The sequence below is a fragment of the Heterocephalus glaber genome, unplaced genomic scaffold (genome assembly GCF_053883595.1).
Source record: "Heterocephalus glaber isolate CG9 unplaced genomic scaffold, H.glaber_assembly_v1.0 deba00000122, whole genome shotgun sequence".
NCBI classification, from domain to species: Eukaryota; Metazoa; Chordata; class Mammalia; order Rodentia; family Bathyergidae; genus Heterocephalus; species Heterocephalus glaber.
The window spans coordinates 83735129-83757788 of NW_028258138.1; the positions used below are offsets into that span (position 1 = coordinate 83735129).

At 39.1% G+C, this 22660-nt stretch overlaps 1 protein-coding gene and 1 pseudogene across 9 annotated transcripts in view; both read right to left on the reverse strand.

Moving 5' to 3' along the window:
* The window catches only part of Ap4e1 (adaptor related protein complex 4 subunit epsilon 1), a 53199-nt gene that overhangs the window by 23030 nt on the left and 7509 nt on the right, over positions 1-22660 (reverse strand). Inside the window, exons 4-12 of one of the 9 annotated variants that reach the window (XR_015438890.1) lie at positions 17426-17499; positions 15787-15908; positions 12487-12646; positions 10828-10994; positions 7514-7587; positions 4136-4258; positions 3926-4035; positions 1763-3115; positions 1553-1671 (exon numbers count right to left, since the gene is read on the reverse strand). Coding sequence is in view for 5 of the 9 variants with exons in the window: in XM_087180705.1 (XP_087036831.1) it covers positions 7619-7682; positions 10828-10994; positions 12487-12646; positions 15787-15908; positions 17426-17499 (587 nt within the window). In the remaining 4 variants the exon portion in view is untranslated. Of the gene's footprint in view, positions 1-1552; positions 1672-1762; positions 3116-3925; positions 4036-4135; positions 4259-7513; positions 7683-10813; positions 10995-12486; positions 12647-15786; positions 15909-17425; positions 17500-22660 lie in introns of those variants that run through there. The other 8 variants (XR_015438893.1, XM_021261218.2, XM_087180713.1 and 5 more) reach the window with 8 other exon arrangements.
* On the reverse strand, positions 17508-22495 carry LOC106009546 (synapse-associated protein 1 pseudogene; annotated as a pseudogene).

The following is a 22660-nucleotide window of genomic DNA, read 5'->3' on the forward strand; positions in this document are numbered from 1 at the left end:
TAAACATACTCATAGTGCAGAAATTATTAAAGAAAAAATTCTAGATTTTAGGTTCAAAATAATACCAAGAATTATATGTTCAATACAAAAGAACTGGAAATCAATATAAAAAGATTTTCCACATATTTGTCATTAACAACACATAAAGTAAAAATACCATTAGAAGTTAGTTTTCTTTTGAACTTTCTCTTTTTTTTTTTTTCCTTCTTTTTTTGAGATAGGGTCTTGCTATGTAGTTCAGGCTGGACTTGAACTCACTATGTAGCCCACGCTGGCCTCAAACTCATGGCGATCCTCCCGCCTCAGCCTCCTGAGTGCACCACACCCAGATCTTTGGAACTTTTATAGTGAATTGTTGGTTTACAAGCACTTTTACATTCTGTTATTAGTTTCCAGCAAGAGTTTAAACAAGCAGTTCTCACATGCTTGGATGCATAAGAATAACCTGTGGTATTTCATAAAACAGATTTCTACCCAGGCCTGGTGATGCACACTTATAATGCCAGCAATTCTGCAATTCTGGAGGCTGAGGCAAGAAGATCACAAGTTCAAGCCCCGCCTGGGTAACTCAGTGACTCAGCAAGTTCCTGTTTCAAACGGGCCAGGACTCAGGGTGTGAGAACCCTGGGTTTAATCACCAGATTACCAGAAATAAAGGGAAAAAACCCTACAGAGAGATTTCCAGTCTCTTTCCTCAGATATCCTGTTAGGGTAGCTTCGATGGGGACTGAGGATGCACATTTTGAGCAAGCACCAGTGGTTCTGATGCAGGTGGTCCACAGAACAGACCATGAGAAACACTGATCTGCATTACACACCCTTTTCCTCATGTCTCCCTTACATAGGTGACACACAATTCTACTGGCCTAAGAATCATTTACAGAGCGATAATTATGGGGTGTAAACCTTTTCTAAATGACATATATGGACTATCTTCATGTCTTTGGTATAATACTGGCACCAGCAAGAAAAGAGAGAGGCAAAGGAAAACTTATAGCTAGTAAAAGAATGGGAGAGAAGTCAACAGGACTAAGTAACACCAATCCTTAAGCAGTATGATAACTGGAGCTGTGCACAGTGACCTGTGACCTGTGGCCCAGCCTGGAAGCGGTTCTTCACCAGGGAAGCTCCAGAGAAGACAACAGCCCCCACTGACACCCTAACTGCAACCCTGGGAAACTGAAGCAGGAGAAGCCAGCTAAGCCAGGCCCGGAGTCCTGACTTGCCACTAGGTTTGTGGTAGCACTGTTAGGCAGCAAAAGAAAATTAACACAGTACAGATATGGAAACACTCACATATTCAAACACAGACTCACATAAAAAACACGATAAACAATGCAAACATAAATAGAGACCCTGATAAACACCCACTTGAGTGAGCTGGAGAGAGAAAGGACAAACAATCAAGCAACAAGGGTAACCACAGGGACATCAAACTGACAGCTCAAAGAATTAGCTGAGTAGAATTGAATGATTTTTGGAAGAGGTATGGTAATATTTGGTTTTTTTTAAAGTAGTTATAAAGCTGTATGATATGATGTACTTTACTCACCCAACTCATAACTTGAAGAAATTTCTGTGGATAAAATACATTTTCCATATCTAATAAACTGAGATAAGACTGAACTGCATAGAGTCTTAACTGCTGCTCTTCCATCTCATCATCAAAACCTACAAATCAATTGATACACCATTTTAATTTCCACTAAATTCCCTAAGGGCTCTGTAATAAACAACACTTAACTTAAAAATCTTTACCAACCTTCTGCTAGCAGTCTCAGGAAGTTACTGGGGATATCAGGGTGCATTACATCTCCCCCTACTGAAAACACAGCATTCATTGTCTGAATAAACCACACATTATCTGGAGCATATGTGTCCACGGTGTTAAGAACAAGCACACTTCCAAATCCCACTTATTAAAATCATCCTTTCTGCAGCTACCTTTTAAAAACAACCACAATCCATTCTGGTGTAGCACTGTTATCTTTAACCTCTGTTATCCAATGTTCTATATTCCAGTTTTATGTAAAATGGATGTTCAATGAAAGTTTGTTTTATAAACTGAGTTTATATCACTTTCTCTAGCACCAGGCTTACCCATAGTAAGCATCCTATTCATAAATGCAAAATAATTGAAAGAAATGAGCCAGCTATCTAGGGAATAAATAAATAATGGGAAAATGCTATGGACTTCAGGAAGGGGAAAGGCTGTAGTGTGACCATCTGAACAAGCAATTAACTTCTACCATGCTCCATAGCAGCTCAAAGACTCATAATTCTTCTGGGCCAGAACTACAGCACTGTCTTGGGCAAAACCACACTTCAGCAACTCCCAAGATTCTGTGAATAACATTACCCACTCACTCTTTTGTAGAATTAAATGACAGACATCTTTAAAATAATGTAATACCCTTGAAAGCTGTAAGTGACTCAGTCTCTTTAAAAGAAAATAAGGGTGAAGAAAAGTAAATTGCAAAATGACTCCGCAACTGCTTGACAGTGGCAACCACTAGGACAAACAACGTCTCAAAGGATGCATTTTAGGCCCCTTCCTCCATCCACTCCTTCCTTTCCCCACAAGAACTTCTACTCAGAAAAGAAACTTGAGCAGGCGAAGAGGAACTGCAGAGTGGAGTATGGCCTGGTGGCAGTGTGCCTAGCACGTGTGTGCGTGAGGTCCGAGGTTCAAGCCCCACCACTCGCCACCCCCAACACAGAAAGGAAGAGGAACTGGGGAGAGGTTTCCACTGTTTTCCTGTTGACCTCTGAACACACACACACGCACACACACAGGAACAAAGCCATCCCCCAGGAAGTCTACACAAATTCCTATACTGGACAATTAAAGGCTTAAAACTCAAGAATGCAAGTTACTGCTGGGTCTCTGAATGCACCTGTAACACCTACACCAATCATTTTAGTCACCAGCTAATCGAGGGTGTTTCGTGACGCATGTACCAAGCAAAGGATATTTCTCAGCCAGCTCAGCTATTTTGCCAACTAAGTTGACAATGATATATTCTTCTTTGCTCTGATGTAAATATTCAAGCATTTTCTGGACAATAACTGTGACATTCTGTGAATTTGTAATTCTGTAAAGAAGTTCCAGAGTCTATTTGAGGAAGAGAAATAAAAACAGTATTATGAAACTATGAATGATAACACCAAAAACTACAATAACATATTTGTTTATAATACAATTGATTATTCTATTTGTATGTAGAGCTACTGGGCAGTCAGTTAACAAGGGATCAAGAAATGCAAACTGGGGATTTAGCTCAGTGGCGCCACTGCCTGCCTCTTAACTGCAAGGGCCTGCCTGAGTTTGATTCCAGTACCAAAAAAAAAAAAAAAAAAAAGAAATGGAAATTGTAACTAAAAAGAGCCAAAGGAAAGTAATGTTGCCAAAAAGTAAATTGTAGCTGGGCATGGTGACTCATGCCTGTAATACCAGTACTTAGGAGGCTGAGGCAGAAGGATCTCTAGAGTTCAAGGCCAGCCTGAGGTACACAGGAAGATCCTGCCAGAAAGAAGAAAAAGAAGGAGGAAAGAAGGGGAGAGAGAGAAAGAGAAAGGAAGAGAAAGAAACAGAAACAGAAAACGGAAAAGAAAAAGAAAAAGAAAGGAGGGAGGAGATGAATTTGAAAGTCTAAATATGAGATTCCCATTGATAGAATGTTCAGGCTAAAAAAAATTAATGGACTCATACAAATAACTGGATGCAACCTCTCTAACTGTAATTTAAAGACATTCCTGTGAACACTGGAAGTACTTTTCAGAAAAGTTACTTAAACTTACTAGAAATAATCATATGCAAAATTAAATACACACACACAGGCCACCTATAATCTCTCTCCAAAATACCAACAAAAAGTTTACAGATTTTAACATTTCACACACACCATTCAAAATACCAGTTTACCTCTCTTTTAATAATGGGATCGGGATGGTCTAAGCACTCAATTATTGTCATCTGGTGCTGAAGAGCCAGACTGGGGTCCTGTTGGACAACACAGGTAAGAGCTTTCAGTCCTAGAAACAAAGATCACATTATGGGAAATGATTTGAAGCAAGTGCTCAGCAAATTTCAACAGCTCTCTACAACTTCCATCAAAAGGACCCATCACCTTACCTAAATATTTCAGATTTATTTTAGGTGACAGAACAAATTTTCCAATGCATTTGGCAGCCTTCTCAAGTAATTCTGACTTGGGATAAATAGAATAAACTGTATGCACACATTCAAATAGAATAGCTAGAAAAAAACAGAAAAATGGCACAATAAAAATATATTCACGGAGAACTTAAAGCAAATTAATTGGAAGATCAGTTTTAGTCAAAAATCTTATTTACAGAAAATTTTCAAAGAAAAAAACCTCTACTCTTTCTAGCCTTGTACAGGTATTAGGAGTAAGTTACCCCAGATATAAAGGAAATGGCACTGCTAATATGTAAGAATGGTACGTTCAATCTGTGTACCAAATACTCTACTGAACATCTCTTATGTGGCACACATGGCATTAGAACAATGGGTAGAGCAGTGAGCAAAACTGACAAAACCCTACCCTTGAGGAGCTCACATTCTGATGAGCAGCAGGACTTCCCAGCACTCCTCTGATGCTTTAAAATAGTTTATTCTCAAGTCATTTCTACCACTTAGACACAGAAATTATGTACGTAGTTTACTTCAATGTGATCATTTTAGGATGCTCTACAATTATTTCAAGAAGAGGGTCACTATTCAAAAGTCTTCAAGCTAGTTACTTAAAACGAATCTCAAATGTATAAAAGAGTCTACTGTACATTTTGATAGTGTTCAAGTTTTACTTTCAGATACAGTCAAGAGTCTGGTAACTATGGTGATAAAAGTGGACACTAACATTTTTTCAAATTCTTTTTGGTTTGTTTAGTACTGGGGATTGAGCTCCGGTCCTTGCGCTTGCGAGGCAGGTGGCGGAACCACTGAGCTAAATCCCCGGCCCTTTTCAAGTTCTTTTAAAGAGCATGAGTTGAGGAATGGGAGCTTTGCCTTAGTGAAGAATCGCCGAGACATCAAGTCCTAGGGAACTGCAGCATCAGAAGTGAGACACACTGAAGACTTAGACTTCTACTACAAGGTGAAGAAGGTCAAGTGTCGAAAAAAATCACTCCTTCTCAATCTCCAAAATCTTAAAACATAGTAGCCAGACCTTTCTTTATGTGCAAGATCTATCCTGAATATTCAATTAGGCTACATTTTACACTGTGTTGCCTATCAAGTAATATACAATTTTGCAGAAAAAAAACTATATATCCTCTTCCATAAGAGAAGAAAAATAAATCAGGATCCCAGCTACTCTTTAAGAGGAAGCTGACTTTAATTACTGTAGATGGAACCTAAAGATAACTTTGTGAATTCAAATGATAAGCTATAAAATGTCTACACTCTGGGCTGTGAAAAAAGGTGACTTTCTAATTTCACAAACTAAACCAACTCCTTGGCCAACCCATTACCAGTAACTACCTACGGCAGGAATGAGCAAACTACCAAGTCCAGCCTTCAGTCTGTTTTTGTAAGCATATGAACTAAAATGGTTTTTATATTTTTAAAAGACTGTAAAAAAAGGAAACAAAGAAGAATATGCAACAGAAACCTATGTAATCTGGAAAACCTAAAATGTTTACTGACCTGGCCTACTATTTGAAAAAAGTTCCCCAAGTCCTAACAGTCCTAAATAAGATTAAAAGTGATAATGTTCTATTTTCCACCATTACTGACATTTTTATTTGCAGTCTCCTGACATTTACAGTTCTCCTGATATCAAACTTACTTTACTAAGAAAAAATTGTCATTACCCACCTAAAATCTATACTTTTGCCAGGTGTGGTGGCACATGGCTGGAATCCCAGCACTCAAGAGGCTGAGGCAGGAGGACTGCTGAGTTCAAAGCCAGCCTGGGCTGCATAGTGAGTTCAAGGCCAGCTTGAACTATATAGCAAGACCCTGTCTCAAAAAACAAAATAATTTAATCTATACTTTTATACTCACATTATTTCTGTGATGCTGATTTAGGAAAAATTACTAGTTCAGAAATAGTAATTATTTGTCTCCCTAGGCAAAATTTAGTTGAAAATGTAATGGACTTTAAAATTATTTTCCCACCTAGAGTTAAGTCTCTCTATCCTCCAGCTCTATAAAGATCTGAGTGGAAGTACATAATTGAAAGAGCAGCCATTCTGCTGCCCTTCTTTGCAGTGGTTAAAATATCAGTGCCTCTGAGTATTTCTGAACTCAGAAACACAACACGGAACTCTCTTCCCTGTTCAGTAGCAACCCAGGTCCTAATCCAAGTACTAAATAAAAATCACTTGATTAAAAAATAGTAATCCTCTAACATTCTTGACTTTAGTTTTATCACTGACATCTGGCTTTTGATTATTTTCAGATGAGGTTCTTCAGACCCCCTCTTCAGACTGGACTGAAGTCAATCCCTGCCCCAGGGCGTTGGAAGCGGGGTTCTCACTCTGCCCCTCTGACACTGAGGGTGGAGAGTCTGGGTCATGTGGTGGGAGGGCGGGCTCCGCTGACACTGTCCTCCTGATCAGTGCTGCTTCTCTCAGCAGAGACCGCCCTGCTCACTCCTGCCCGTGCACGAGACATCAGGCTTCTCACCTGGCCGCCCAACACTGACACTGAAGGGGGCAGCTCCTCGAGGGCCTCCCACCCCCAGCACAGTGCCGGGAACAAGGACTTGGGGTACTTGCCTCCTGAGGATGGGCATCCCAGCTCTCCTGGGAATTCTTTTTCTGAAGTGGTAGTCAGCAAGCCTGCAAGCTTACTCTACAGGGTGGTTAGGGTCCTTTTCTCAGCCCCAGAGACCCTTAAACCCAGCCAGGTAACAAGACATCTTCTTCTTGTACCAGGAATCGAACTGAGGACCTTGCACTTGCCAGGTGGATGTGGCTCTGCTGAGCTATGTCCTCGGCCCACAAGATGTCTTCTATCATACTGCTTTCGAAGAAAGCCTCCCTTCTTCTCCCCTCACCTAGAACTAGCTGCCACCTCCTCCCACAGTGCCCTATAATTCTTGGGTAACATTCACAATGCCGCCACTCTGTAAACCCAATGATAGCACTGTTTTATTCACAGCTGCATTCCAAGCACCTGGTGCAGGGCCTGACAAATAACCGAAACTTAATAATCACTTGACAAGTAGTTGACTGATTTTAAAAACTGTTTTCAAATAGAAACTTTACAAAATGTGAAACAAACTTACTGAGGAATCTTCACAGTCAATTAGATACTTGATAAATGTTTTCAATAAAGCAACAATTATAAAAATGAATTTAGGTCATTTAGAAAACTCCACACTTTCAAATTACTACTATTATTCAGTGCTTATATTATCTCAAAGAATCATCTTAAAATTATCCATAAAATTCTATTGGAATTTACAGTATTCTAACACAGGTTTAGCTTCAATACCAAAAACAGCATTAGCCATTGGAGTAGCACATACATGTTACCTACCATAAGTGACATTGTGATTTAACTCAGCTCTTCGTAAGGATTCATCAAGAACATCATACATTAATTCACTTGTCCTGTTTAAAAGATATTTTATTTGCAGTGGAATTATAGTATTTTAACCCTTATTACACAGTTTTTCAAACTTCTCTCTCTCTTTAAAACTGAGGATCTACAGAAGAGAAGTGAAAGAAATTCAATTTATGAAGTTATACAAATCTCACTTCTAAAAGATTTCATTTGCTCTTTTCAAGAGTTGAACTTCCTGTCCATCAAAGTTGACTGGTTAGTCCATGAGAAGACACACAAATGTCAAGCAACTCTTACCTGGTCCTTGTTTACAAACCAGGTTGTTATTTGATTGAATACACTATCTTTTACATTTTCTTTGCAATGAAATAGTTCTACCTGTTATTACAGTAATACTTCACATATCCAAATTACTCTAAACAGCATATTGTTTTTAATCAATTTGTTGTTTTAAAGATATTCAAATACTAGTTTTTCCCTATATAGCAACGCAGTTCTTCAGTAAGAAACTTAACTTTTATTTATAAAAATAAAGAAATAAGCCAGGTGTGGTGGTACGTCCAGCACTTAAGGATGCTGAGAAAAGAGGATTGCCAAGTTTGAGCCCCATCTGAGTAGTTTAGTAACTCAGCAAGATCATGTCTCAAAAGTTAATTTAAAAAGGAATGGCAATATGGCTTAGTGCAAAGGGTTCAATCCTCACTCCCAACCAAATAAAAAAAGTATACAAACACACATACATAAGTATGTATGTGTGAAATTCACAGATTTCTACCAGTTATATGTCTTTATGTCCCTAATTACCGTAGGTATGGTAACTGGGCTGAGAGTGTTTAAAAAACAATGCAATGTTCATGGAGCTCTCGCACTCGCACTTTCCAAGCCTCTAAGTCTTCTCCAAGAGGTCAATGTGAAAAATACTGCTTCTCAGATTTCTATATGTCTTACAAATTCAAAAAGCTCTAATGGGAAACAGCAACACAGGTTACACACAGTGGTCTTAGAGAAAAACCAGGCTGTAAAATAAAAATTCCAAAATAATCTGGGGCTGTATAAATTAGATAGCAGGAACATTACATCTCTTTCTGAAAAATTTCTCTTCTTTTTCCCAATATAGAGCTAAAAAAATTAATCTTAAGTGTATTTACTTGCATTGTCTTGGCTGATGTATAAAATCCAAAAATAAGAATCCACAACTGTATTCTAAAATCTCTCATTTTATCGTGTAAGCATTTCTTCCACAAGAGCAGACATTACCAATCCTTCCCCCAAAATTTGGTAATGCTAAACCGAGATTATACTGTAGTTTCTCAATTTCAAAAGCCGCTGTCTGGCCTAAGAGTCATAATTAACCACATGAAATGCGGAAGCATTTGTGGACATGACTGAGTCAAATGCTAATAACCTAAAAAGTGTAATGCTATAAAACACAAGAAAATAAGCAAGGGTAGAAAAGGCTTTTCTGGGAATTGTGTCTTTCAAATAAATGCTTTAAATATGTTATAAAATGCAATTTTTACTTTGCCACACTGAGCTAATCATGCCTTAAGAATTCTAAAATTCCTGTTAACATAAAATCTCATTAGACTTGGGGCAGCAAAGGAGAAAGCACCCTGGTGGCCTGTGACATTCACAGGGTTCCAGCCTTCGCTCATTCGACGGGGCCTAGTTACCACTCAGCACTCCGAAGGGGAGCTCTCCTCATGCATCTCTGTCTACATTCTCCAAATCCCAGGAAGAAGGGAAGAGAAAGCTTCCTGAATTTAGTGAGCAAATTCAACTTATGGCATTATGTCTTTTTTGGGTTTTTTTTTTTGGTACCAGGGATCGAACTTGGGACCTTGCACTTGCAAGGCAGGCGGCAGAACCACTGAGCTAAATCCCCGGCCCCATTAAGTCTTTTTTAAACAAAGAAGGTATAACGCATACTAATATGAAATTAGTGGTTGTAAAACAGAATTCTAATGACCTTCAACTACAGTTCCACATTAGGACTCGCTGGAGATCCATAAAATAAAACATACTGAAACCAAACATGTCTAACATGTTTCTGCTCCATCCTCTCCTTTCACTCTAGGTTTCCATCAGGGGTTGAGCTTTGTAAACATTGAAAACACAAAAGCAAATCACCTAACACAGTACCATGAAGCGACAAGGTCCAGTTAGCACTGACCAGGTGCTCACAGGAAGCCTTTCTAGGGAACAGCAGGAGGACAGCCCGCTGCAAGGTGAGGCTAGCAGACCAGAATATGCACATGCTCTGCTGCCTGAGAGGAAGCCATGTCCATTCAGCTCACACAACTGATGAAAATGGTTTCCTGAGACAGAAACACATCAGGAGATCCAGCCAGGGCCCTTGTTCTCAAAGGAGTTAAAATGTAATCGATCTTGCTCACATACAGTTCAGGAAAAACAGAGGTATGTGTACATGCACATAGGAAGAGAGAATGATGAAATGAGTGCAAATAACTGACGGTCAAGGAGCAGGGTGTAAGGGACCTTCCTGGTATTGTTCTAGGGACCACAAAAGTTTATAAGTTTGAAAAGGTATGGCAAAATTTACAGTTACCAAAAATACATATGGTTGGGAAGATATCCTAAAAAGTCTAATATGGCCGGGGATTTAGCTCAGTGGTTTCGCTGCCTGCTGAGCAAGCGCAAGGACCAGAGTTCGATCCCCAGTACCAAAAAAAAAAAAAAAAAAAAAGTCTAACACAAGTCATGGACTAAGAGTGATCCAAGGTAAACGGATTCAAAAGTGAATTCACAAGCAACCAGGGAGAGCTGGCAGCCACCTGGCCAGGCCCTTGCTTTTGGAGAGTGCAGGCTAAGAGGCATTCTGACATTTTTTAATGATTAGAAAAAAATCAAAAGGACACCATTTTAGGACACGTGGAGACTATGAAATTCAAGTTCTCGTGTCCATAAAGTTTCTGGAACACAGCCATGCTCATTAATTTACGTACTCTCCACAGCCGCTTTCAACTGCAAGGGCAGAGCTGAGGGCTACACCAGACAACGAGTGGCCCACAAAGCCTCAGGCAGTCACTCGCTGGCCCTCTGCAGAAAGTGTCCCAACTTCTAGAGGACATGAAGAAAGCGTCACGGTGAGGATTGCCTGGATAGGCAGAGCCAGGATGATCCCCAGCAACCTAAGAAATTACATACTTCTCACACAGGTCTACTTAGCATAAAGCCCAGTAGGATCTGGTTTATCATGAACCTCTTGGTGACTAAAGCCTAAGGCTACCATATGCGCTTTAGGTGACTTACTTAGAATAGTTTACCTTTGGTCGTCTTTTCCTAGAAGTCCTAGTATTCTTAAGAGCTGAATTTGTAACCATGGTGCTGGCACGCTGTGATAATTGAAATCTACTGGGAGCTTTCCTCCAACTACTTGCTTTAAGATTGTTACAAAACTCCCAGTCAGGTCTTTATATCCAGAGGAATTCTCCTACATCCAAAAAAAAAAAAAAAAAAAAAAGCAACTTTCTGTGAATGTTTTCTCAAATATTAAACACGCCTAGCTGAAATGCCACATAGAACCTAGTAACTTAAAACATGCTCACTTTGAAGTTTATATTCACATTTAACGAAACAGTGTTTAGTATGTATCATTTCTTCCATGATGAAACTCCTCTGGCTGCCCAATCCAAAAGCTGATTCATCTCCAGAAACGCCTCCTACTCCCTACTTTTTCCTAGTTTAATCACATTTCAAAAGTTCTTATAATTACATCTTGGAACCCTTAATAGCCAATATTGGCATTTAAGCAAAAACTAAAAAGCACTGGCATACTGAAAGGGGCCAGTAATACCACTCCTTTGGATGAAAATCAAGGCTTGCTCACAATCTTTGTACCCTGTGTACAGCAGGAGTTAAACTCATTCTCAGGTGAGGGGCACAGCCGAGACTGTGTAAATGTTCAAAGCCCCCAAATCAGTGAGCTGTCAGTCAAGAATTAATTACTCACACAGTATGTACATACATCTCTATTTTTGAATGAGAGTGCCTTGATTATCTATCTGACTAATCTCCTGGACTGGGAAAATTAAATATATCCTCCCTAAATGGATGTTAAGAGTCTTCATTGTAATTTTTATTATGTATCAAGGGCAAATTTTTAGAAGAGAAAAAACAGCACTTTCAAATTTTAGTAAATTGGGGCCAGGGATTTAGCTCAGTGGTTCCAGCGTCTGCCTCTCAAATTTTAGTAAATGTTAGAGGAAAATAAGATTTTATATACCATACTATTTTGGAACATACTGGCTAAAAGAGAAGACAAGCTTTGGTTCCGTAAGCGTAAGAGTTCAACAGCGTATTTCATTTTGTTACAGTGTTCATGAAATTACTCACAAAAACATACTTTTGAAAAGGTTTCACACAATACACTGAAAATAAATTAGAATAAAGCCACCATCACCATTTAGAGGAAATTTTTACCATACCATCTGACCCTTTTTCCTCATCTGCCACAGTACGGACAGACAGAGTCAGCACTGCAGTCTACACCTGGTGTGATTCCCCCCATTTCTACCAGTTATTATTCAAACCATGAGGCTATGTAAGAGAATCACTGCTTGAACAAGCACAAATCTGCCAACTTAAATCTCCTTCCAGAGCTACCCTTTTCTATATTTCTTTGGACACATGAAAAAATAGCCATTTTTAAAAGTCTTATTCTAGGGCCGGGGATTCAGCTCAGTGGTTTCGCTGCCTGCTGCGCAAGCCCAAGGACCCGAGTTCGATCCCTGGTACCAAAAAAGAAAAAAAAGTCTAATTCTGTAACATGCATGTAGCTCATGAAATCAAGAACTTAACAAAAATTACTATTAGAAAATCAATAATAGCATCAAATGTTAATTAAGCATTTAGTGAAATTTAATTCTATAATTGTATTTCTCTAATGGTATTCAGAGAAGTATCTGCTGCAATTTCCACCTTACCTTAATCATCCTAAGGTATATGTGCAAAGAAGCAGCCATAACCCCCACATCTCTGTCACAAAGCGCTTTCCGAAACTTAATGTGGATATGCTGTACTTGGTTAGGAGCAATGAGATGGAATTTGTACAGTGCCAGGACAGCTTTTCTTCGTATAATCTCCCTAAGGTCAAAAAATGAAATCTGAATCTCTAGACATTAGGTTTGAAGATTACAAGCCAGATGATTTAAAAAGGTCAGCTATAACCTTAATCTAAAAAGAAATAAAGGGCCAGGGATTTAGCTCAGTGGCACCGCACCTGCATTGCAAGCTCAAGGTCCTGAGTTCAATCCCAGTACAAAAAAAAGAAAGAGAATGATATATTTAATATGAATTTCTTTATTCTAATATACTAAACTATAAAAAGTAGTTATCTCTAGAAGGTAAGATCTCAAGAAACTTTAACTGCCCATGTTACAAATTCTCTAGTTATGGAACTTTTTAATAACATGCATGTATTACTTTTTTTTTTTTTGGTACAGGGGAGTGAACTCGGGACCTTGCGCTTGTGAGGCAGGCGGCGGTACCACTGAGCTAAATCCCCGGCCCGTACATGTATTACTTTTGAAAGCAGTTAAAACAAGATAAACAAATTTCTTAGTTTCTTAATTTAATTTTTTAAAATTTCATCACTAGAAACTGGGAAAGCATCAAAAGTAAGTTTAAAGCAGTAACAGGCAATCTCAGCTAGGAATATTAAACAGTCTCTTTATTAGTATTAAAATCTTTTTTGTATGATAGGAAAGCATCCTCTAAATACTCTGGAGATGAAGAGACACATAGAATAAAAAGAAGTTATGCCTCCCCTTGCCTAGTCTGTTTTTAAAACCTCAAAGTATATGAAGCAAAAACAAAGGGATACTATCTTACTTTTGTTTTTCTTTTCAGCATTGGGTACAAAGTCAGAGCATTCCACATGCTAGACAAACAGTCTAATGGCTAACCTCCCAGTCCTCCCTTTTGTAAAATAATTTTTTTAGACAGAGTCTCACTACATTGCCCAGGCTGACCTCTAACTCACAATTCTCCTGCCTCAGCCTCCTGAGTAGTTGCAGCTGGAATTAGTACTGGAGATTGAATTTAGGACCTTGCTCTTGTGAGGCAGGCGGCAGAACCACTGAGCTAAATCCCCGGCCCTCTATATTCTTGACAGAGTTTTCAATGAACTATATTTCTTGTATTCCCTCTCATGCCTATTTCTACATATCTGTACACATCTGTACATATTTCTACATACCTGTACATATTTGAAGACCAGTCTGGCAATGTTCAAAACAACAGGAAAACAATGCAAAAGTGAAGTATTTACTTTAGGATTCCTTAATATATATTTCATTTACTCAAAATCATACAATCTAAAAACTGAGAGGGCTGGGGATTTAGCTCAGTGGTTTTGCTGCCTGCTGCATAAGCACAAGGACCCGAGTTCAATCCCCAGTACCAAAAAAAAAAAGAAAGAAAAACTGAGGTCTTCAATGCAATACTTGATGTTCTACTAACGAATAGCTTTTTAAAGAAAAAAAAAAACAAAGAAGAAGAACAACAACAAAGAATAGCTTTTATAAAATTCAAACAAATGGTTACCTAGCTTCTACTAAATTCCATTAATAAGACAACTCACTACTTCTAAGCAAACTATGCCATGATGGAAAATTCTTTTCACATGAAAATAACAGCAGATTAGCAACAGACTTGCCATTAGTATTAACATCTTGATAAATGCAAACTACCTACCAATGTATTGTCTTTGGGCGTTAACCAGTATTAACTTTGGGAGAAAGTGGAGAGATCATAAAGAAATGAAGACAAACTTAGCCCAAGAACTTCTAGGCCTGGCCCTAAGTGGGGGGACGAACACAAGACATCAAGAGATGTAGATCTGGGCTCCAGGACTGAGAAGCTGCAACAGCCAAGGCTAAAAAGCCACGTCCAAGCCTGGTTTCACACCTCTGTGGTCCCCACCGGCTGACCCAGCAGAAGCTGCACGTGGCCACTACAGAAGTACAGTTTCAAAAAGCCTAACTCTAGCCAGGATTTAAATTACACTGGATGGGAAGCCATAAGGAAAAAAACTGAAAAGAGGCCTTTTAATTCTCAGAATGATTTCATACAAATGGTTGGTAAGTATGGTCACTACCAAAGAGTGGTGGGAAGGAGAAATGACATGAAAATATGCTGCTGCTATAATGAGGTCAACCTATAAATACCCATGAAAAGTTACTATTTCCAATAATTAATTGCCTATAATCATCCTCTGTTCTGAAAAGATCTGACATATAAAACATTATGAAATGTCTGGAAAACCTACAAGTTATTCTGTCATTCTTAGTAAATAGTATCATTTTAGCTATGGGATTCAAGGTCCAAAATTTCTAAAAGAATGCAAGTTATAAGACAACATTTTACAATCTATAACATTAAAAATACTGACTTCAAAAAAACAATACTGACTTCATGGAGCATATGAAATACAGAAATGTTGTGTGAGTAACAAACTCTTTATCAAGAATGTATGTGGCCAGGGATTTAGCTCAGTGGTTCCACTGCCTGTCTCACAAGCACAGGGTCCCAAGTTCAATGCCTGGTACCAAAAAAAAAAAAAAAAGGGAATGTATGTGTAACTAACATACTGTATGTAATCATAAAGGAAAATGACTACAAACTTTTTACTAAAAAGAGCTTTGTTAATATAAATTACAAGTGTGGTGAAAGTGTGTATTAAGTTGAACATCAGTGGAGTGTTAGTAATCTTATAAGGGCAGATTAGCAAAATACTAAAAGTTAATGTTTATTTGGATGTACTCTGCTGTGAATTAGAATTTGAACATTGTGTTTATTATACAAAAAGCATCTTCCTTTTACATGGAAGCTTCACATTCACAGCAATTACAATACCTTTACATGTTTTCTATTATTTTACTTTACTCTCAAAACAATTTTGGGAGAACCAACGAGCTCCAACCAACCCCACCACAGTCGAAAGAAAAACAGAACCACTGCTCATTAGTGGTAAAATTGGAAGAAAAGCCACAGATTCCGGACCCTGAGCCTCACTGTCTCTCAGTTTAACTAAAAAGCTGCCTGACATTTTCTAAACCCTCATAAAAATAAGAACACTTCTACTGGGGATTCCTGTGTTATACCTGGTAGGCAAAGAGTATTCTCAATTCTGGTAGCACTAAGGTAAAAGTCTAGAAATTTTCTAGTCTGTCTCTGTTTTGAAATATATGGTGCAGATACCTATGCTGAAAGAGTTTACTTACTTAGAATGTTGGAGTTTATCTTCTATCAGTGGAAGAACAGCTGGGATCATTTCTCGAGGGAAAATCTGGCTGACGATAGTAAGTGCCATACAAACTTCTACCAGGTTGGTGCTCTGCAGATCCTGGCATAATTATTAAGCAAAGAAGACATTCAGTGTAAATTCTGAAACTAGGGATGGCAAACTCGACATTGCAATGGTCCTACATACTTAGTAATTCTGTTCCAATTCTGTAATTAATTTGTACAGACTTATGTCACACTTTATAGGAACATCCCCTTCCTCTCATTTCCCTTAATAAAGTCAACAGATAAATATGGCCAAAAATCAACTGATACCAAAGGAAACTTTCATTTTGAAACTAGCCAAAGTAATCTCTTTATTATATACTTTAAATTTTCCAAACCAAGGGGGCATGGTGGTGCATGCCTTTAATTCAAGCACTCAGGAGGCTGAGGCAAAAGATTGCCATGCATTTCAGTCCAGCCTGGGCTGCACAGTGAGTTCAAGGCCAGCTTAAACTACATAGTGAGACCTTATCTCACAAAAAAAACAAACCAACAAACAAAAAAAGAGAAATTTCCAAACCAATGAAAAACCAATTTTATAACCTGGTATGGTGACCCATGCCTGTAATCCCAGCACTCAAGAGGCTGAGCTAGGAGGACTGCCAGAAGTACAAGGCCAGCCTGGGCTACACAATGAGTTCAAGGCCAGCCTGAATTACAGAGCAAGACCCTGTATCAAAAAAAACAATTTTATGAATTTTTCTTTTTTGGTACTGGGGATCGAACACAGGTCCTTGCACTTGCGAGGCAGGCAGCGGAACCACTGAGCTAAATCCCAGGCCCTTATGAATTTTTCTTAACAATGAGTGGAAATTTAAAAATAATTACAGAAGTCATACAACAGACTGCGTATGTTTATATGGACTCATATATACATATAGTTTATAAATCATTCTAATAGTACTTCAGAATATTTTTAAAGTTTGAAAAAAATTTAAACCATTAGTAACTTTAATACAGTATCCAACTTAAAATTCAGAAAATACTACACACATAGACTCTCAGGTATGTACGTAACCTACAAGATAAACATGAAAAAGCTCAACAATTCAATTGCACTTCATTTTTAATTCTATTACAAGTTTAGTAGGACAAAATTTTGAGAGTGCAGATTAAATTATTTTTATTACAATTGAATTACTCGATCATATCCTATATCCATTTATAATGACTTTTTGTATTTTAAAGATGTCAGCTATTCAGTTTATAACTCTGTCTCTTGAGATAGATCGGAGAGACAAAGACAGCAGCGTGGAAAGTGTACTTAAGAGGCTGGCAATCTGGGTTGTAATTCCAACTTGGGTTTTTAATGAAATGATAATACCATCAACAGGAGCAGGAGCATGGGCAGCAGCAGCAGCTGCTCATCACAGTGCCTCATACCACCCTCACAACTCTGTAAGTTCTATTACTTAGCCCCCTTTTACAACACTGGTCTACAAGAGCTTCCTAGACCTATTTGGTAAACCCACCTACTTCCACAGTCATCTAACTCATTATGATCAAAGAGAAACATCAGTTGCCCACAGGAGTCATGCGGGATTTCAGGTTAAACAACATACAACATCGTACCTTTACCACTGTATTCACCAGGAGAAGCAACAGTTCATGACTTTCATGGAGAAACAAAGACACAGCCAGATAACCTATGAAAATTAAGGGGGAAAGTCTCATTACTACCTACTGAAAATAAACTTTTCCCAAGAAGTTAAATGAAATATGTTCCAAAAGTCTTAAGTGTCAAAATATATCAGTTTCAGGTAAACATAAAAACAAATTGCAAAATATGAGGTTAAAAAACTGCTAAGGAAGATTTCAGGTGTTCTTCATTTTGAAATTTTTCAGAATTATGCATTTCAGGGCTGGATGTGGCAGTGGACGCCTGTAATCCCAGCACTCAGGAGGCTGAGCCAGGAGGATCACTGCAAGTTTGAGGCCTGCCTGGACTACACAGTGAGTTCAAGACCAGCCTGGACTACAGAGTAGGACCCTGTCTAAAAAAAAAAAAAAATACATATTTCACATGATGTATAGATACCAAGTTAAAGCCCTATAAAGACATTAGGATGTGCCTTCTATTTCCTGTGCAAATCTCCACATCATCAATCAAAATGTTCTCTATTTTATAAACAGTACGTCTTCACAAACTCGCATAGTTATTACAGTTAAGTCAATACTGGTTGTTGTATTATGGTGTGAGCTGCCTAGTAACAGTCTACATGATGTAAATGATACATTAAGCCACATACAGTTCCGTATTTCTCAATTTGAAGACACACTATTGAAAGAATAACAGCTGTTGAGCAGAGAAAAACTATCTACCACACTGAATGGACTCATGGCCTTAAATAAGCATTTCTATTTGAATAATATAACCTGAAAAAGCACATTTTAGGATGAAATATATTGATGCCATGACAAATGCCATGGACATACAATCGACACACTTCAGGCCATTCTCTTGTGGCCTCTGAGACTGACAAGAATATTTATTAGCCAGTTACCATGGGTCAAGGACGTTCCAGGCCTTACCTCATTTAACCCCCAGAGCAGCTCTAGGAGGTAGGTATTATTATTCCACCAATATGCATAATGATGAGGGCAGAAAAGGAGCAACCTCCTGGATTGGTCAGGCACCCGCAGCCCGAGGCCTCACTCTCACCTCACCGTTGTTCACTCCTCCCAAGTCTCTCGGACGTGTCCTTACATCCTTACATTCTAATGGTAACCGTGCTCATCACCGCCCTGGATCTGTACCACCTGTATCTGTTGTGCAACCCGAGAAAGCAGTCACAAACGCCCTGTTCTCAGGATAAGGAGCAGCAGCACAGCTGACTGCAACGTCTTCACTCCTGCAGGGGAGCAGAGCTATGGCTCCCACAGTCAGGTGGGAGGACATGTGACCACGGCATGAGGCCCGAGTCTAATCCCCAGCACTACACACACACACACACACACACACACACACACACACACACACACATGTGCACACGCACACATAAAACCTGACCAGGCCCAAGAGAGATGAGAAAAACCCCAAAAAGCACTTGGAGCAGAGACGAAGTCTTACTGATGGCCCAGAACTCACGTGTTCAGCTACGGCATCACCCAAACCCGGTCACCAACAGCAACATCCACCAACTAAACCAAAGACCATCTCAAGGAAACCGGAATTCTGCCTGTTACAAACAATACCCACCTGTGTTGACAACCAAAGAATGAAGGAGAAAGATAATCTGTAACTCAAAAAAGGAAAAGCTTTTCAGGGCAACAAAGAGTAAACAATGACTAGAGCATACATCTGGCATGACTAGGAGTGAGGTATAGGACAAGAATATATATAGGCTTTGACTCACAGAAATCTGGGTTCACATTTGGTTCTAACATTCACCAACTCTATGACCTTGGACAAGTGACTTGACCTTTCTGAGCCTCTGTTTTCTCATTTTTTTTTTATTTTTACAAAGATTGGGTGTTTAATTAAGACAAACCCTGATATACGGTGAACATGAAAACAAGAACGGTTTAGGGTCCACAGGGTTCTGAAGGTCATTAATAGAAAAGGACAGAAGACTCTGCTTGCTACAAAAACCATCATGCCACATTTGTGGTCTAGTTTAAAAAGAAAGAACAAGTAAAGCAACAAAAGAGTGAATGAAAGGCACAAGACCCTGGGGAAAAATAGTTTTTACAAATATCTGTGCATACTAATCTTTCCTTTTTTCTGTGACTCGCACCTAGGGCCTCATGCACACCAGGCAAGCGCTCTAGTGCAGGGTGACACCCAGCTCCTCATGGAATCACCCTCTGGCAAGCTGTGCTCACTGTGGCAATCTTATTAACTTTATTTTTTTGATTTTTTGAGACAAGGTTTCACTATGTAGTTCAGGCTGGCCTCGAACTCAATGCAATTCTCCTGTCTCAGCCTCCTTAGTGCTGGGATTACAGGCATCTCCAATCAACTTCATTATCTTACCTTTTGGTTTTCAGATGGAACTTTAGAAAAAAAACTAGCAAGAAAACAGTTCTGAAAGTGGCTCCTCTTAAATCCTTTGGTATGACTTGGCCATTTTATAGTAATCTATCCAGTAAGAACTGTAACATCCATGTACCAACAGCAATGTAGTGAGGAACACAAATGTTTACAGAACAGTAACCAAAGAACAAATGATATTTTTGATCTTGTGGAAAACAGAACTCTAAAAATTGTACCTGTGCTTCTGTGGCAAAGAACCTGTGTTTCTACTGCTGAAAAGAACAACTCTAATGGGATTTATATTAAGGAAATGTTACATAAAACATCCCTTTCGTGATTATTAGAATAACTGCTCTATATACTTTTTTTAAAGAAGAGGCAAGTTTTGGCTTGAAAAAAAGAATTTTTGTGCCTTCTGATTCAATGAGAGTCAACATCAAGAATTTCATGCCAGTCTGCAGGACAGCAAGGGTTATTCATTTGCTGCAGAAGTCAGCTAGTTTTCTCCCCAAAGCATTTTTTCTATTTCCACATCCAGTGCTCATCCTGCTTCTCCAATTGTGACCACCTCATACCTCTGAAGCTCCTGTTGCAGTTCTTTTTCCCAATTGGCACAATCCTCTTCTCACACAGCTGTCTCTTCTCCCTTTTTGTTAACCACAAGTTGCTCCATTTCTTTCCTTAAGTCTTCCTTGATTCAAGTTACAGCCGTTGAAGGCATCACTGCCAAACTCAGAAATGCCTGGGCTTGTGGAAATTTCTTCCTCATCCACTTGAGTTTTAAACTGAGATTTGATTACGACAGCTGGCGTTTTGGGCCGCACTGACTATCAGCAGCGAGTCGGCATCCATGGGGCTGCTTTCTCCTTGCCTGAGACCTGCTGCTGCAGGCCAGGGCCGTAAGCTGGGCCAACCACTCAATGAAGGTCATGCATTCATAGTTCCTCCAGAACACCTCCTTCTTCACGAGTTGGGAACCAGAGCAAAGTGCATCTGGCTCAGCAGCTCGCCCTCTCGCAGCACGACCAAGGCAACAGGGTACATCTGATCAAAGTCAAAATGAAACAGCTCTCCAGCTGGAGGGTCAAAAAGGAAATTCCTGTTGTCAGCTGATGAGGCCAGGATCTGTTGCTGAATGGTTTCTTCATCCAGACTGTCAACCCACGAGGGCATGGCTGCTTCAGATTCTTTGTATGCTGTTCCTCAACAAATTTTTTCTGCTCCTTCTGAAAGTCTCCTGTAATTGTCTTATCAATGATGTCTTCTATTTTTCCTTCTACGGATTTATCGTGTGTGCTGTTTCAACAACTGATTCAGCTATCGTTTTTGTGGCAGCACTTGGAAAGCTAAACAGATAGTCTGTTAGATGTCTGATCCACTGACTTTGTGTTCTCTAAAACTGAACAATGAATTCTAGGAACAATGAGGTTAAGAGTAGGAATACTGAGGGAAAGATAGCTTCTGTTCAAGAAAGAAGTTGCCCCATTTTCTCGTTTTTTAAATGAAGATAAATACTGTCTCACAAAATAAATCCCTTAACATCACACCTGACTTAACGGGTACTAAAAGGTACTTATCCAACAATATTCACACAAAAACCCAGATGGCATTTTCCACCAGAAGAAGTTCCACGCTGGCCTTAGAAACCCCAGGAGAGAGAGGAGGCAACAACACAGAGAATAGAAAGATTAAAGGTTTAAATACTACCTTAAAAAGTGACTTCCACTTGAGAGAGCACATCAAGATTATCTAATGCCTACAGATACATGCACTCTAGTTGACAAGATCATAAATGTCCATAAAAATGGCTCTGAGAACTCATTAAGATGACCTCCCATAACTATGAGAAAATACATGTAGAATGTTACCACAGTATTCGTAAAAGCAAAAAAATCAAACACCACCCATATGTCCACCAATAAGGGGATCTAGATGAAAAAAATTATGGTACATCCACCCAACAAAAATTATACAACTACATAAAGTTATGAAGACATCAAAACAACTATGGAAGCTATATAGTATGATATCATTTGTGCAAGAGATAGAGAAATTAGCCTTCGCTTTTCCCAAAATTCTCAACACTGGCTGAAAGCTCCTTTTGAGCTTTTCCTTCTTAGGAAAGAAAATAACAGAAAAATACTCCATACACAACCTTTCAGAACAGCATGATTAGAAAGACTTCAGACACATGAAAACCCTTCCTGAGATGAACTCCAAGCTATAGGTTGGCCTCAAAAACAGTGAATATGACAGGAAGGGCTTTTTTAAGTCTGTATAAAATAAAGCACTTGTAGAAAAATTCCACATTTTTGTGAGAAGTCCAAATTTTTAAAAAGTAAATTATTAATAAAGACAACTTTAATACCTCAAAAAAAAAATCCTGCCTTTGGGATGTTAGAATTAGTCCAGAAACTAAGATGTGGAAGTCATCTGAGTGACCTGAGAAGAGCTAAAATTTGACATGGAACATGGAGGGGAAGCAGGGTGCCAGAGGACACTCTCCCTGGAGAACAGAAATCTAGAAGATCAAAGACATTTTGGAGGAGTGAGGCCGCCGAGTGGGACGCTGTGTGCTTTACCAAGACGCCCTCCTCCCTGCCCTGCTCTCCAACACAGAGAGCACCAGTCCTTGTCAACACCTTGGCACCCAGAGCACGCCGCATCCCCGCACCACTCCAAAGTGCTTCCCTCTCGGATTCGGTACAAAGCTGAACCTTGGCAAAACAGAAGACTTAAGGCCTGGAGAGAATTTTTTCCTAATAGCCTATAGGATCACCACAGAGATAGAAATTTTAAAAAGATACTGCTGATCCTCATAGCTAACATTT